This window comes from Labeo rohita, chromosome 4, assembly GCF_022985175.1.
Source record: "Labeo rohita strain BAU-BD-2019 chromosome 4, IGBB_LRoh.1.0, whole genome shotgun sequence".
Lineage (NCBI taxonomy): Eukaryota > Metazoa > Chordata > Actinopteri > Cypriniformes > Cyprinidae > Labeo > Labeo rohita.
Window position 1 is genome coordinate 34,078,313 of NC_066872.1, and position 15,834 is coordinate 34,094,146.

The following is a 15,834-nucleotide window of genomic DNA, read 5'->3' on the forward strand; positions in this document are numbered from 1 at the left end:
CCTCTTGACAGCTTTCAGTCTTTTCACTGTCTTTGTATGCCAACTTACAAATCACCTTTTTCCTGCCAAATTCAGAAACATTTATTTCACTTCTCAGCACAGGCCTGTCCCTGCTGATATCTGTACCTGTCGGTTGTAAGGACGTGCCCGGGCTTCTACGGCGAGCCATTAGCCAATGGAGCGAAAAAGCAGAACCCCACGGCGAAGGCGACACTGACCGCTTACGCCGTGATGGACTGCGCTACTTCTCGACTTACTTACTCTCTCATGGTTCGATGGAAAAAGTAATCGGATCACGAAGTTTGATCGCAGCTCTGGCTGCGTCTGTGGCTGTGATATTGAACCTCACCCGTTCTGTCTCCTCTCAGCCCCTGGTGGGTTTCAGCTTTCTCCTCTGAAAGCTTCACTCGCTGAAGTCATGCGTCCTCCATCTCCACCTCTTTACCACAAGGCCTCAATATCCCCATGCATAATTCAGTGGCGTTTTCTCAGGTGAAGGGTAGGTTCACCTTGGTACAGCGAGGTGTTGGCCGGACGAGGCTCTTTGGGGAAAGAACATCTCGTCTGAGATCAAACGTTATTGAGCCTGTCGCTCTGAAGACACACAAACACATCAGAGCAAGCAAAAAGCACTGAAGAATCCCGAGGGGGAGGCTTAAAAGGTAAAGCAATGAAAGTGGATGACAACATGGACGTCACATGCGCGCTGTGAGTCAACAGGGCACTTTGCTAATGGGAAACATTCTATTTTAGCACCCAAACGCTCAGGATGTTCAAAAACAAAATGTGCAGGGATGGAGGGATGGCACTCTTGTGACATCCAGACACACGCTCACTGTTTTAGCTTGTTTAATTTACTGTAATTTGCCACAAATCATTTCATTTGTTTGGTGACGTGGGAAACTGAGGGGACCGACTCATTAAATGCTGTCTGTCATGAGTGAAGCGATTGATTTGCATTAATCTGTTGAGAGTGGAATTTAATGGAGCTCTGTTCTCTCGTTTGGGAAATGGCAAACACGACCGTTTAAGTAATGGGAAATATAATCTGTCCTCTGATCATATCAGGCTTTTTCCGTTTGTTCTTTTTCCTGCATCATGCATTTAATAGCCAAAATAGCCTATTTAGTTTTTGGTTACAGATAATGAAATCTAATTATACAGGTCGCTGTGACCGCATAAGATGTTTGGGGTGCGGTATATGCATTATATCTCTCGTTCCACCTAATATTTAATAGACTTTACCCTTAGTGATAGAAGATCAATTTGATGACTCAAGCACCAGACATATAAAATTTCTATGGACAGTGAAATAGTCATTATTTGATGATTTTTAATTTGCAGGTCAAAGTTTACCAAACTTGAACTCTGGAACGCAACGAAGTTTGCATGAGCGTTTTGCATAAGGCAAAATAATGGATGAGAAAAAATTCATGGTACAAATATGACAAAAATATGACATTAAAACATCACTCGTTTTTCTAAAGAAATGTTTTTTAAGAGCAACACCAGTGGGTAAATTTACAGCGGGAGTCTGTGTCTCTCTCGCCTCCCCTGAGCCCACTGAGTTTTAACAGAACCCCTAAAGTGTGCGGTGAGTTTGGTGGGTGGTAATTGAGAATGAATGGGGGAAAGTCACGTGAGAGGAGGCTATGCCTCCATCTCTGTATTATTGGATATGACTGGTTATGTTCGGCTGTGACTGGTTTATGAGATAAATCCTGCCTTGTCTGCTCTGATTGGTCAGCTGCCCAAGTCTGTTGTGACTGGCACAGAGAGGAGTACTCAAACAAGTTAGTGAGTGCTACCATCTGTGTTGCCAAGTCCCCAATAACATCATATTTAGCCACTGGAATGCGAATTTACAAGGAGAACCCTGACAAAAAAAACATGTAATTTACACCCCAAAACACGATTTTTACCAGGGTACCAATTAGGTGGGTAGCAATTGGGTGGGTTTTGTTGGCAACCTTGGCTAACATTGACAAAGCATACACCAAAACAATATTATAGTGCTCCAATCCGTTCTTAAAATAATGACATAAGAACATTTCGTTTAAGACTTATGCAAGTGAATCGTGCCCACATTTGATGTTTAGCTGCTCAGCTGTGAACACTTAACAAAACAATAATGGTGGATAAGTAAGCCGAGTGTAAAAGCTTGATATTTTGAGTACACATAACGTATCAATCGTACTTACAGGTTGTGGTTCGGAAATGCTTGTTGGTCCACATAAAGAAGATTAGAAGCCAAAGAAGATAAAAGCCAAGATTAGAGAAGCAGTCCTCGGTAAAATGACGAGCACACAACAAAAGCTTTAAATTGTATTGCTGTGGTATCGTGGGAAAAAAGAAATGAATTTTAACTACTAATTCTTCACCACATCATCTTTCGCCAGTGAAAACAAAAAAAAACTTGCTTTGACATCGCAGAACACAGCGTCTTTTGGACATGATGTAAACACCTAAATACCTAGTGATGTATTTCGGTAACAGGCAGAAGATTCGAAAATATAACAACTCGTTAAGGCGGCTCTGAGTTGATTCTTTCTTTGATTCTTTCTTTTGAGAGACAATATGTTTATTTATCATGCAGTTTCTTTGCAGACTGTTAACACTGAAGGATAGCTATGTTACCAACTGCAAAAATATATTTTTCGAAAACCCATATGATCTGCTCTTTAACAGACCCATTAAAGCATTTGGTGCGTTTGGTGGGGGGGTAATTGAGGATGAATGGGGGAGAGTCACAAGAATGGAGGCAATGCCTCCATCGCGATGTGTCTGGATATGGGTGGTTGTGTCCGGCTGTGATTGGTTCATGAGATATATCCCGCCTCTTTTGTTTGTGTGTTTGCGATTCGGTTGAATGAAAAATATAAAGGCGTCAAGACTAATTTAAAAAGTAAGCAAACAACTCACACACTTAGATATAACCACTTTGTTATGTCAAAGTAAGATTTAAAATGGCATGAAAACATGATTTGTGGGAGTTTTTAGTGAGTGAAATTTAAAGTAAATCTCTGTGTCTGTGATCAATATTTACTGAGCTTTGACTGATCTGAAAAAAAAAAGTTAATTAAAAAGTTTAATTTATTGCTGCCTTCAGTTATTATTTTGAAATAAATGTAAAATGCTTAAAAACACTAACTTGATTAGATTCATGCTTGGCTTTATTAAACAGAATATTAATTACATTATTAATGTAAAAATATAAAATATAATTGCATTTTTTTCTTTTTCTAAAAGTGTAAGTAATGTTTATTTAACTAAGTAAATGACACTGTTTAACCAGTATTGTTCCTGCTGTGTTTTCGTTATAGTTGAGGTGTGGAAAGAACTGACTTCCCAACAGAATTAGAACAGTTATTATTAAAACTTTATTAAAAAGTTTGATGCGCTTTCACATCAACAAACTGTCATGCAGGAATACCCCATCAGAGCTCAGTCAATGAAGCACAACTATTTAATTAACAAAGGCTTTATGGGCCATGTGCAGTTAATTAGAGGGAATGAATGCATTTGTAAAAAGTTTTCTTTTTCAGAAAAAGTCCACCTAAACCTAACCCATAGCAGATCATATCAAATGAGATTTTATGAATTCATACAAATTAGCCACTGATTCACAAAAACAATTTGGGTGTATAAATCTGTTCAAACGTTTGTCTGAGTGCGAACAAAAATCCCAAAATGTGACTGGTCCATCTGGACCATGATTTATTCATCCCAAGGTACCTTAAACAGATGTCTCAACATGTTATTTCATTGCCAAAGCAATAGGAAAAGACAGTAATCAAGGGAATAAAACCTTTTTACAAGAAAGCAGGTCCACTGGGTCGCAGAACACCATGTGCTAAAACACGATGTTGCTAGGACATCACAGACCCGTCAACAGCAATACAGCCGCTGTCACTGTCCAATAAAACCTCCATGAGGCTGATGAACGAGCATGTCACCGCAGCAAATTAAAGTGCTCTGACCTCATAGGAAGACACCCTTACCTAAAAATACCAGTGGACTGTAATTCAGAGGGACAGGTGAGGTATGGCTGCAACTGCTAAAGAAGACTGCGTATGGAACATTCATCATTGTCAGATTTGATGAGCTCCATTGCTTGGTCTGCATTTGATGGATGGGTGTGTGTGTAACGCCAGCAGGGCAGGAACAGGAAGTAAGCTTGGGTGTGTCACTGTGAGCTGAGATTATATTACTGTCAGCTTTACAATTACGAATGAATCACAGCCTACATTTTCCAAAGAAAATCTCCTAGCCTCCTATATAATGTAAATGAACTAAGATTCCCAAAAATGCTGCACTTCAGACATCCCATAAATCTCATATTCTACGCGAGCCACAAACTCACAGTGCGCTAATATACCTGACAGACTCATAACTGAGAGTTAGTCCTGGCGTCTGATTGATGCATGACTAGGAGGCGTTGTGAAAACTCACCGCAAGCCCTTCATCACTGTCAGGTCACTGTCTCTCTCCAGACCCAGACATGTTTTGGAGAGCAAGGAAAATTGTACGTTTCTGTAAATGTAACATTGGTAATCTTCTGGTTAAGTCTGATGTCACGTGTCACCGTTTCAGGGGCCAAATGCTCAATCAGACACCAAAAGCAATCAACAAACGAAGCAAACACTCAGGCTGACTACTTCTTTTGAATAAGTAATTACTTCATGGCGGTTAAAGGGAACCCTGTGTATTAAGACTCGTATGGCTTAATATAACGTAAATGCTCTCTCTTAGTTATATATGTAGTAGAAAACCCATGAAAGATGTTATTTTAAAAAATCCACATCGTTGTATACATATTTTGGACTATGGGGGACGCCATTATGATGTGAAATGGTGGCATCCGGTGAGCTACTGGCGCTTTCTTTTGCTATTTTTACCGCGACACAACTTGGAAAATAAAATACTGATATGATGACCAAAGCTACTGAAAGAGCTTAAAGGTGGTGATGGATGTAAGTGTAGACTTAAACCAAATGCTGTACCACTGATGTTTCCCTTTACAAGGAGTCTAAATGCCCCCAGTTATCGAGTGAAATCCACATTGAAACGCTCCTTCAGTGGCTGCAGCGTCATGACAAGCGCCAGGATGGCATCTTGCGTTTCTTGTCTCTGCCATTTGCAAGCTTTTTCAGTAGCTATGATCTCCTAAAAGCCGAAAAGGCATCAAGGCTAAAGCGAAAAACCAAAGAATTTGTAGGACCTGAAGAACAGCCAGTAGTTTAACTGTTCAGGACAAACAAGGGACTCATAAACAACTATCACTAAACAAAAAAACAGCTGTGGATCATTCAGGTAACAACACAGTATTAAGAATCAAGTGTATGTAAATGTGGTACTTTTTATAAACTCAACTATTAAGACTATAAACGTCTTTTATGTGAAATAAATTATTCAGGTCAGTACTAAGTAAAAAATAACATGCATTTTGCATGATCCCTCTTATTTTGGTAAAATAATTAACATTTTGCAGATTCAGCAAGATGTATTTAAACTTTTGACTTCAACTGTATTTTGATAAAATGAAAGTGTTTTTTTTTTTTTTTTTTTTACCTTGCATGCATGTAAACCTATTGTAGGAGACTTCGGAAACAATATTAGCATCCTTTAAATTGGCAGAATAGCTTTTTATCAACACAAAAACCAGTGTAGGAAGCCCTGCATGTAAAAACCACAGTTACTGTTTATAGTGCTCATGCCCATGGTATAGGTCTCTTTAACTGTACCTTGAAAATTGCCATCTGATACCATCACCACAGTACTTTTTTTATACTAACAAGTTTTCCTTAATCAATTTTTTCCAAGAGGTTTTGATAATGCACTGAAGATGTATTTGCATTACAGTAACATGATTAAATTATAACCAAGACATACACAGATCCTATCCATGCAGAAATATCTCTCACCATTTCTAAATTTAAAACATCCCCAGGGCTTAAAACCACGATCAAAGTCAATTCAATCCCTCCAAATCCACCTGAGGCCCCATTGTAGAGGGACCTGTGACTGAGCTCAGAAACAGACAGGCTGAAAGGTTTGGGGGTTTGGTAATGAGATGATGGGTACTAGTATGAACTGGCACACCTGTGCCCTGTGCGGCAGGTCTCATCAGTTTCTATTGACCCAGTTTAATTGGCTCCAGTGGACAAGCGGGACTTAGTGAGAGAGGCGCCTCGGCATGTATTGATCCTGCAACTTACTGTCTGACTCTTAAAAATCCCACACTAGCTTACAATCTTCCAGTCCATTGGGTTTAAAGAAGGTCATGTGTAATGTCAATGTCAAAGGTTTATTTATTTAGACAACACCAACAACTGTGGTGAAAGACTGCAGGTTGTTGACTCCAGTTAATAAGCTCTAGTAACAGCTACTAGTTTATTTTACCATATGATCATAAAAAAGCATTGATTCATTCTGTAACAAAGCAAAGCTGTTCCAAAACATTTCAGTTCCTTTGATCACTTTCCCATTTTAGCCTTTGAAATCAACAGAACTGTAAGATTCACACAAACCAGATCTAAATGATAATGCCACTTCATCACAGAACCCAAAGTTATGAATTAACATTTAATTTCCAGGGAAATGTCTTATCTCCCCACTCTCTTTCGTTATGTAAGTCGAGATAAGTTGACTTTGGGTGATTTCGTGGCTAAATTGTATTCCGCCGGCATTGCACTGCGTGCACACCACGACAAGCGCACAATGATAATGTGGCAGAGGATGACGAGAGAGAGTTAATTGGGTTCGCCCTTTCTCTTAGGGTGCATAGATTAAGAGGAATCATAAATTAACAAACCTATTGAGTCTTAATTGTGGTTGGCGAGTGGAAATCTCACCCTCATTATGGCCTCTGTGCTTTTACCCTGGTGATCATCGTGCAAACATCACAGAGACAACTAAAGGTCATGTACAGCTGCCAAACAATAAAGAAATTCATGAGGGTGAAGAAACTGTCTAAGATGCGTTTTAGTATGCAAAACATGGGAACCATAGTGATTATCCACTAAATATCAGGGAGGGAGGTAAGGTAGGTGGTAAAATAATTTGAGTGAATTTTAGCTTTTTTGATCTCACAAGTGGAGTGACTGTCAGTCTGTCACTTTATGTAGTTTTGTAGATGATGGTGATGGATACAATGATAAACTGCTGTATTATAATTCATTTCAGATATGTTACTTCACCATTAATCAGCTATTGAAGGCGACTGATAAAAGTTTGTTTTAAAAAGTGCATTTTCATATGCAAAAATAATATTTGAGCAACTTTTGTTGCTCAACATTTGTTTAGTAGATTTAAGACTCACATAACGTAGACATATTCCTTTGTTGACATTGTATAATTTTAGGAACTCAATGGATTTTTTCGTTGTATTTAAATGAGGTGCGTATCTGAGTAATTTATTTGTACAAGGCTGCCCTCTAGTGTATATTTTGAGAGCACAAAGTGTATATTTTGAGAGCACAAAGTGGCTTCCAATACATACTCTACCAGTGATTTTTGTTTTTGTAAGTAGTTTACCCAGAAATTAAAATCTGCTGAAAATTTACTGACCTTCAGGTCATACACGACGTCTTGTGAAGCGAAAAGCTGTGTGATCACAAAAACAAATTCATTATTTAGACTTCCCTTACGAAAATTTGCATGGTTTAGTAGATGTCCCTGGTGAAAAAAAAGAAAAACAAAAACAAAACCGTATATGCTGGTAGGTATGGTTTGATGCTGGTTAGGTATATTTTAATGCTGGTTTATGCTGGTCATGTTGCTGGTCAAGGACCAGCACAAACCAGCAAAGAACCAGTTTAAACCAGCATCAAAACGTACCTACCAGCATATGCTGTTTTTTCATCAGGGGTGTAGTAAGCTACCCATGTTTTTTGTCGTATTGACCATGGTTAAACTATGGTTAACTTGTGGTTACCATGATTTAACTATAATAACCACGTTTTTTTTGGTTTTATTAGTATTAAAACCATGGTTATTTTTTGTAAGGGTTAGTTAAACAACAAAAGTTCTAAACAAATATGTAACTTAATTCTGATAGAGAGGACAACAGGGGATGGACTTTCTCAGGAGACATTATTATGGTTCATAAACTGGTATTTTTGGCAGAAGCAATGATTTAAAATTAAAACGCTTTATATGGATTTGTTTCTTACAAACACACAGCTTTTCACTTCACAATACACTCATAGACTGGATTTGTGTGGATTAATTGTGGCTTATTGTGATTTTTTTAATTTATTTATTTTTTGACTCTCATTCTGATGGCACCCATTCACTACAGAGGATGAGCAGGTGATGTAAAGCTAAATTTCTCCAGATATGTTCCAATGCAAAAAACAAACTTAAATCTTTGCAATAATGTGATTGGGTTGAACAAGCTCTTTCTCATGAATAAAAGCAGAAAAACGCTCAGAAACGAGTGACGTAGAAACAGGCTGCAGGGGCGGGAGAGGGCCATCTATAACACATGCCGAGGGCCAAAAAACCAATATGAGTGCTATTAGTTTTTTGAATGAAATTCAGTCTGTACTTATCTGTTCACATCTTAAAAAATGTGGGCATTGCTTCTCAGGGTCACTTACCTTTTCTCTGTAGCCTTAAAATGAGTTTTTTCAAGATCTGCAAACACCGTAAAAATAATGTTTTACGGCCTCAATTCTACAGTGGCTGAGAGAGCTCAACACGCTGCAACTTAAGAAAACACATGCAAACAGAAAAAACGACAACAAATTAAGAAAACATCTTCATCAGTTTGACAACACAGGCACTGCAAATCTTCGCAACGCAAACACAAATACAGAAACGCGCTGCAAATTCTCACAACACAACCAAACACAGAAACGCGCTGCAAACAGCACGGACCACAACGGAAATGTTTCAGGGGGATCTTAAAAAGTGACGAACCCAGCTGGGACCTGATTATTTGTTCAGTGGCTTTTGGTCAGAGTAGAGGTGTTGGTCGGTGAACTAAAAGGCACATTTTTTGTTTATTTTAACATCCTGATCATACGATTCATTGGTCTTTTGGATATTATTAGACTAATCTGACTAATTACACACTTAACTGTGAAACATTATTAACTTAATTGCAAATATATAAATAAATAAATGATCAAACAAACAAATAAATAAATATATGCAAATAAATATAACTGTCACACAGCCACAGTCACTCGTTCCCAGTCACCAGCCTTCTAATTGGACACACCTGATATCACTTACCTGCAACACATACAAGCACATGCACTCAAGGTCTCAACTTTGGGACTACCTACCTGTCTCTACTTACCTTCCTGGACGGATTGATGCAAGGATTTCTGGAAACTGACTTTAAAGGATTATTTGAGAGATAAGACTTTGAACCTTATACTGCTATATGCTTCCACCTTATGGATATTCATCACCCTTTCGTTTGTTTATGTTGGAAGTCCTTGAGTTTACATCAAATAAATATTGTGATCAAAACTAACCAAGTCTTTGCCTTTCTCAACTGTGACAATAATGTTCAAAGTTTACAAAAACACTCCAATGCTTCATTAATGGTTAAAATCAGGTCAAAATTCAGGTCCCAGCTGGGTTTGTCACTTTTTGAGATACCCCTGAAAAAAATTTCCGTTGTGGTCTGTGCTATTTGCAGCGCGTTTCTGTGTTTGGTTGTGTTGTGAGAATTTGCAGTGCGTTTCCGTATTTGTGTATGCGTTGCGAGGATTTGCAGCGCCTGTGTTGTCAAACTGATGAAGATGTTTTCTTAATTTGTTGTCGTTTTTTCTGTTTGCATGCGTTTTCTTAAGTTGCAGCGCGTTGAGCTCTCTCAGCCACTGTACAATTCCCTCTGCATGATCAATGTTAGTATACAATTGAATGTCCATACTCTATATTACTCTAAAATGACAAATATTATTATATTTGTTAATTAAATAAGGAAAAAAGATTATAGTAATGTCTAAAAATGTGTTAAAAATAGATGCAGACGTCCCGCAGACGTTATGTTCAGGTTCCATCTGAGACTTGGCCTCCTTTTTCAGCAGTAGGATGTGTTCAGCAAACTCTCGAACAGCACCATGACCCCCTGCATTATGGCAGATGTATTTGGCATGGTTGAGCGCTACAGTCGGGGCATCCATTGGTACTGCGCTCAACCCTGCCAGTTCCAAGCACTTTACATCCGGCTCATCATTTCCTGAAACACAGATACCAGGAAAAATATTACAGAGGTATGTTAAGGATAGTTCACCCAAAAATGAAAATTTCATCATTAATTACTCACCCTCACCCGTAAGACCTTAGTTTATCTTCAGAACACAAATTAAGATATTTTTGATGAAATCTGAGAGCGTAATGACCCTGCATGGACATCAGCACAACTGATACATTCAAGGCCCAGAAAGGTAGTAAGGTCATCTTAATTTGGGTTCTGAAGATGAACGAAGGTCTTACAAGTTTGGAATTACATGAAGGTGAGTAATTAATGACAGAATTTTAATTATCCCTTAATATGTTTTAGTATGTGTAGTTAATATTGAGGTACAATCTTTTAAATTTGTATTAGCCACACCAACTTTGCCAAGAAATACCATTGTCTTGTTACTTAACACAGCATTCAACTGATGTAACTTGGAGAAACGTAGACCTCCTGTCTCACCTAAATAAGCCACCTCTTTCCACTCCAGCCCTTCTTTCTTCATAAGTTTCTGCACCTTCTTCAGTTTGTCGCCCACGTCCTGCAGGAGTTGACACTTCATTCTCTTTGCAAGTTTCTTAGCTAAGGCTTTGGTATTGGGGTCGTTTTCTATTAAAATAACCTACAGGAGAAGTGTGGGGAAAACAAAAACATATACATATTAAATTAACGTTCATCAGAAGAAAGAAAGTCATACAGTTTTGAAACAGCCTAAAGGGTTAGTTCACCCAAAATAAAAATTCTGTCATTATTTACACACCCTCATGTTGTTCCAATCCCATAAGACCTTCATTCATCTTCAGAACACAAATTAAGATATTTTTGCAACTACCACAAGGTGTTTCAAGGCCTACATTCAAGAAATTGTTGAATACAGTTATCTTTTTCTTTTTGCACAAAAAGTGTTCTTGTAGCTTCATAAAATTAGTTAAAGCGCTGATGAAAAATTGAAATGATGTCCTTACTATCTTTCTGGGCCTTGAGTGTGGTAGTGGCATTGCTGTCTATGCAGGATCAGAAAGGTCTTGGATTTCATCAAAAATATCTTAATTTGTGTTCCAAAGATGAAAGAAGGTCTTATAAGTTTGGAAAGACATGAAGGCAAGTAATTTATGACAGAACTTTCATTTTTGGGTGAACTATCCCTTTAAGAAGAAGTAAATGATGACAGCTAACTCATTTTTTGAGACAAAAACAAAAGGGGTCCCAGTTGCATGATGGAATGCGAAGAGTCAAAGACAAAAGAGGGATGGGTCAATTGTTGTGTGGGGGTTGGTAGAGGTCAGGGTTGGTAGCATAAGGCAGAATCACCTTCACGTCCTCTTTCTTCAGCATGTCGATGCCGGCCTGGTCTCTAGTGTTAATGGACACCATCTCATCTCCTTTAGCGGTCATGTAGATTTGACCGTCTGTCAGACATCCAGACACATTACAAAGCAGAAGCTTTACAAATTGAGGTTTGTCTTTGCCAAAGTAACCATACCTGTGTCAAACACACACACAAACATAATTCAGACTTTGCACTCTTTGCATTGTGATTGTTTGCTGACATAAAATTGCTTGGAAACTTTTTTTACTTCAGCACTCTCTGTTCAGCTACGGGCCAGTCTATGTCAACATCAATATCCACACTGTGCTCTGGCTTCATCTCGAAGTACTTCATTTTTCCATCCTGTAAAATGTAACAAAAAATTCACAACCATGCAAGATACAAAGAGATTGATTGAGGATATTGAGAATAAGCTTTTTTGTCACATATTATACAGCTCAATAGTCAAATAATGTCCTTTACTAATTTTAAATGACAAAATATTACCTGAAGAAACCCTTTTTCTATGAGTTTTCTAGTAGCAAAGTAAAAAGAGCCATTTTCACAGAGCTCGCCTGGCCAGTCCTGACGCCGCGGCCTGTGAGCTGGGTCCAGGTTCAGCGGTGTAGTACATTGGCAGTCTTGAATTTAAACAAAAGGTTAGAGTCTCCAATATATAATAAATACCACCACTGTACAAAAGATTGGGGTCGGTAAGATTTGTACTGTTTTTGAAAATCTCTTATGCCCATTAAGGCTGCATTTTTTAAAAATCAAAAATACAATAAAACACACACATATTATGAATTATTATTATTATTACATTTTAAAATAACCGTTTTATATTTTAATATTTTATAACATAATTTATTCCTGTGATGGCAAATCTAAATTTTCATCCATTACTCCAGTACTTCACTTCAGAAATCATTCTAATATGTTGATTTGGTGCTCAGGAAACATTTGAAAACAATTGTGCTGCTTAATACTTTAATGTAAACTGTGATACATTTGTTTTCAGGATTCTTTGATGAATAGAACGTTCAACAGAACAATTTATTTGAAATGGAAAACTAACATAAATGCCTTTACTCTCACTTTTGATCAATTTATTGCATCCTTGCTAAATAAGTCTAAGACTTGATTCACAAGCATTCTGAACATGTACAGTTAAAGTCAAAAGTTTACCTACACCTTGCAGAATCGGCAAAATGTTAATTCTTTTACCAAAAAGTTCAAAAGTTTACATATGCTTGATTCTTAATACTGCATTGTTACCTGAAATATCACAGCTGTGTTTTTTGTTTAGTGATAGTTGTTCATGAGTCCCTTGTTTGTCCTGAACAGTTAAACTGCCTGCTGTTCTTCAGAAAAATCCTTCAGGTCCCACAGATTCTTTGGTTTTTCAGCTTTTTTGTGTATTTGAGCCCTTTCCAGCAATCGCTGTATGATTTTGAGATCCATCTTTTCACACTGAGGTACTATTACAGAAGGTTCAAATGCTCACTGATGCTTTAACGATGCATTAAGAGACAGGTGTGTACATGAAATGAGGATATGTACATTTTTCTTATTTTGCCTAAATGTTTTCATTTAGTACTCTTATTTTGGTCAAATAATTAACAATTTGCAGATTCTTCAAGGTGTATGAAAACTTTTGACTTCAGCTGTACATGTAACCGTATAATTTCTAAACTTAACATTTACAGAATGCCCTCCAACAAACCTCCTTCCTTGACCTCTTGCCATCGGAAATGGTGTCGCCGGACCACAGAGAAGACCGAATCACAGCCGTCTTTGGTGATGTACTCCACAGCCTCTTTGAGATGACAGGGATGCAGACATGGAGATGTAGCCTGGATATTACAGATGACGCCAACATCTGCACAAGAATATTACATTAACGGTAACCACTCTGATTATTTCATGTCCCATTTGTAGCCATTCATTCTCCATTATTTACTAACAATATCAGAGTAAAAATGCTTTATACAATTACAAAGAAACAAGCAAGCAACACAATGAATTAAACATCAAATGTTCAAGTAGACAAACTGAAATAGATTATTAGAGTATATTTTACAAGAAAATACTATTTTATTGATAATGTTGAAAATGTTGTTCTTTTTAAAGTTTTTTACAGTCCATCAGAGGTTAAAAAGAACATTTCTCAAGCCTTAACCATGAAAACGTTCACCTTATCTCTATATTTTGAGAAAGAGTAAGGTTTTGAAGTTTGCAACCTTGAGGAACAAGCTGTGTGTCTCAGTCTCAGGTTCTTTGTTAAAGGGTAATAAATAGATTTCATCAGAACCAGTGGTAAATACCATGATCAAAGGTTGTAATTAACATTCTTCAACATCATTAAATGAATATTTTTCAGATGCTGAGTCTGTTTTTCTGGTTTCATTCATAATCCAAATAACAAAGACATTGTGGGTGGAACTCTCCTGGTATGCAGTGATGACAGGAATGACAGCTTGGGTTACGTGGCTTCTTTCCTGGTTCTGTGTTTATTTTACTGTAACACAAGCAAAGTAGGTGGACACACTTGTTTTACAAGCTGTAGTTACACCCTTTATACAGACTTAACTCAAACAATGGAATGTGATAGCAACGTAGGCAGTTTTCCAACCTGGGTGTAGTCTGCTGAACTCCTTAATGGTCTCCAGTGAGCTTGGATGGTTGTGACACTATTGATGGACTTCTGTTTTATTCAGCCCCCATGACTTGGTCACTCTGGCGATCTCAGCATGATCAGTTGACACCCAAACACTGCAAAAACATAAAGACCCTAATGTCTACTGCCATACAGTCAGGGCCGCATTAAGACCTCACTGGGCCCCGGGGCTATGACTTACTGCAGGGCCCCCAACACATAAAATAACATTTTTATCCTATCAAAATTTAAATACTACACATGCTTTATCTTTAACTACTTTCATTTTTTAGACACAAATGACTGTGTTGACGAGTAGACAGGCATTTTGACATGTAACTATATGTATTTGAACATTTAAACTCGAGTTTAATCAGGCGCTGTGCGTATCAGGCTGAAATCGTTGTAACGCGCAGTTGCCAGAATTAATTCTGCCTTGCTGCTTAATGTCCTTGAACAGTTAAATGTGTTAGCGTTGCTTAAACCACAACGCTTAAAATGCATTAAAATGAAAAGCTTAGCCTACATCATGATGCGCAAAACAATTTACATTTCTACCGGGTTATCTATCAACCCATAAGCGAATATATGTTGTTCAAACACATTAAGTAACAGGCTAATACATCCAGCAAGTTTATAATCAAACTAACCTAAAATCTGTGGGAACAATAACGCTGTGTTTTTATCTGCTCCATGTGCCAGAATGAAGTGAAGAGAGGTGAATGCAGACATTAGACGCAGCGATCGCCTGAGATACGTGCACAGGTCGTTCAAAAGTAAAATTAATTTGATTTGTAAACCAAATTCAAACGCGACATTTTAATCTCTAGTGGTAGTGCATAGAATTTTTGGAAAACTCCTAATAGCGCTAATATGTAGAGGGGGTGGTGGGGCTTTGGCGATCGGCGCTAAAGTTACCGATGGCCAGCCAATCTACCTCCACAGCCCATCACGAGTCCCTCATGCTCAGGCCCCGACACCCAGCCCCGCTGCAAAAACAGTGGTTAGTGCGGCCCTGCATACAGTACAACCAGGAACAGAGTGACGTCCCATTCAATCACCTGTCAAAAACACCAGAGTCCAGCGCTGCTCTGATCACCCATCCGATCAAGGGAACTCCTGCCAGCATCTTGATGTTCTTCAGAGGGATGCCTTTACTCCCTCCACGAGCGAGAATAAGAGCAGCGATGTGTCTTGAATCATCCAAGTTGACTTTTCTTCGTTTCGCGTAAGAGCTGTCTTCATGGCCGACTTCATTCTCGTGTACAAACGCTCGCGTTCTGTTTTTCCTAGATGCGGCCATTAGTGTTGCAGTTGTAACATATATTTAAAAAGACTCGAAATGCAGGCCGTTTCTTTCATTCCAAAGCTATAGACCAATTTCGAGTAGACGTCACAGTGACGTCACTGGCAGCTGCGCGCGCATAGGGGGTGCAAAGGTCGTAGCTGACGTAGCTGGATCAGATCCAATAGGTATTGGATGTTATCTGCGCATGTGCTGTAGTAGGTCTCGAGTAAATTCATATTTTTATTTACATTTAATCATTTTGCAGATGCTTTTATTCACAGTGGTTTTGTCTAACGACTTGGTCTAAGTAAAGTCTAACGCAGTACATGTAGGTTTTTGACCTAGATTACAATACGCGATATTAGTGTAAATACTTT

General features: G+C 38.3%; 1 protein-coding gene and 1 pseudogene across 1 annotated transcript in view; both read right to left on the reverse strand.

Annotated features, from left to right (window-relative positions):
* Window positions 1-9,702: 9,702 nt before the first annotated feature.
* The window catches only part of LOC127163846 (N-acylneuraminate cytidylyltransferase A-like), a 42,061-nt gene continuing 35,929 nt past the window's right edge, over window positions 9,703-15,834 (reverse strand). Inside the window, exons 3-8 of the mRNA XM_051107311.1 lie at window positions 13,237-13,392; window positions 12,018-12,151; window positions 11,779-11,873; window positions 11,513-11,684; window positions 10,664-10,823; window positions 9,703-10,201 (exon numbers count right to left, since the gene is read on the reverse strand). Of these exons, the coding sequence (XP_050963268.1) occupies window positions 9,894-10,201; window positions 10,664-10,823; window positions 11,513-11,684; window positions 11,779-11,873; window positions 12,018-12,151; window positions 13,237-13,392 (1,025 nt within the window). The 3' untranslated portion in view covers window positions 9,703-9,893. The remainder of the gene's footprint in view (window positions 10,202-10,663; window positions 10,824-11,512; window positions 11,685-11,778; window positions 11,874-12,017; window positions 12,152-13,236; window positions 13,393-15,834) is intronic.
* On the reverse strand, window positions 14,077-15,550 carry LOC127164430 (N-acylneuraminate cytidylyltransferase A-like; annotated as a pseudogene).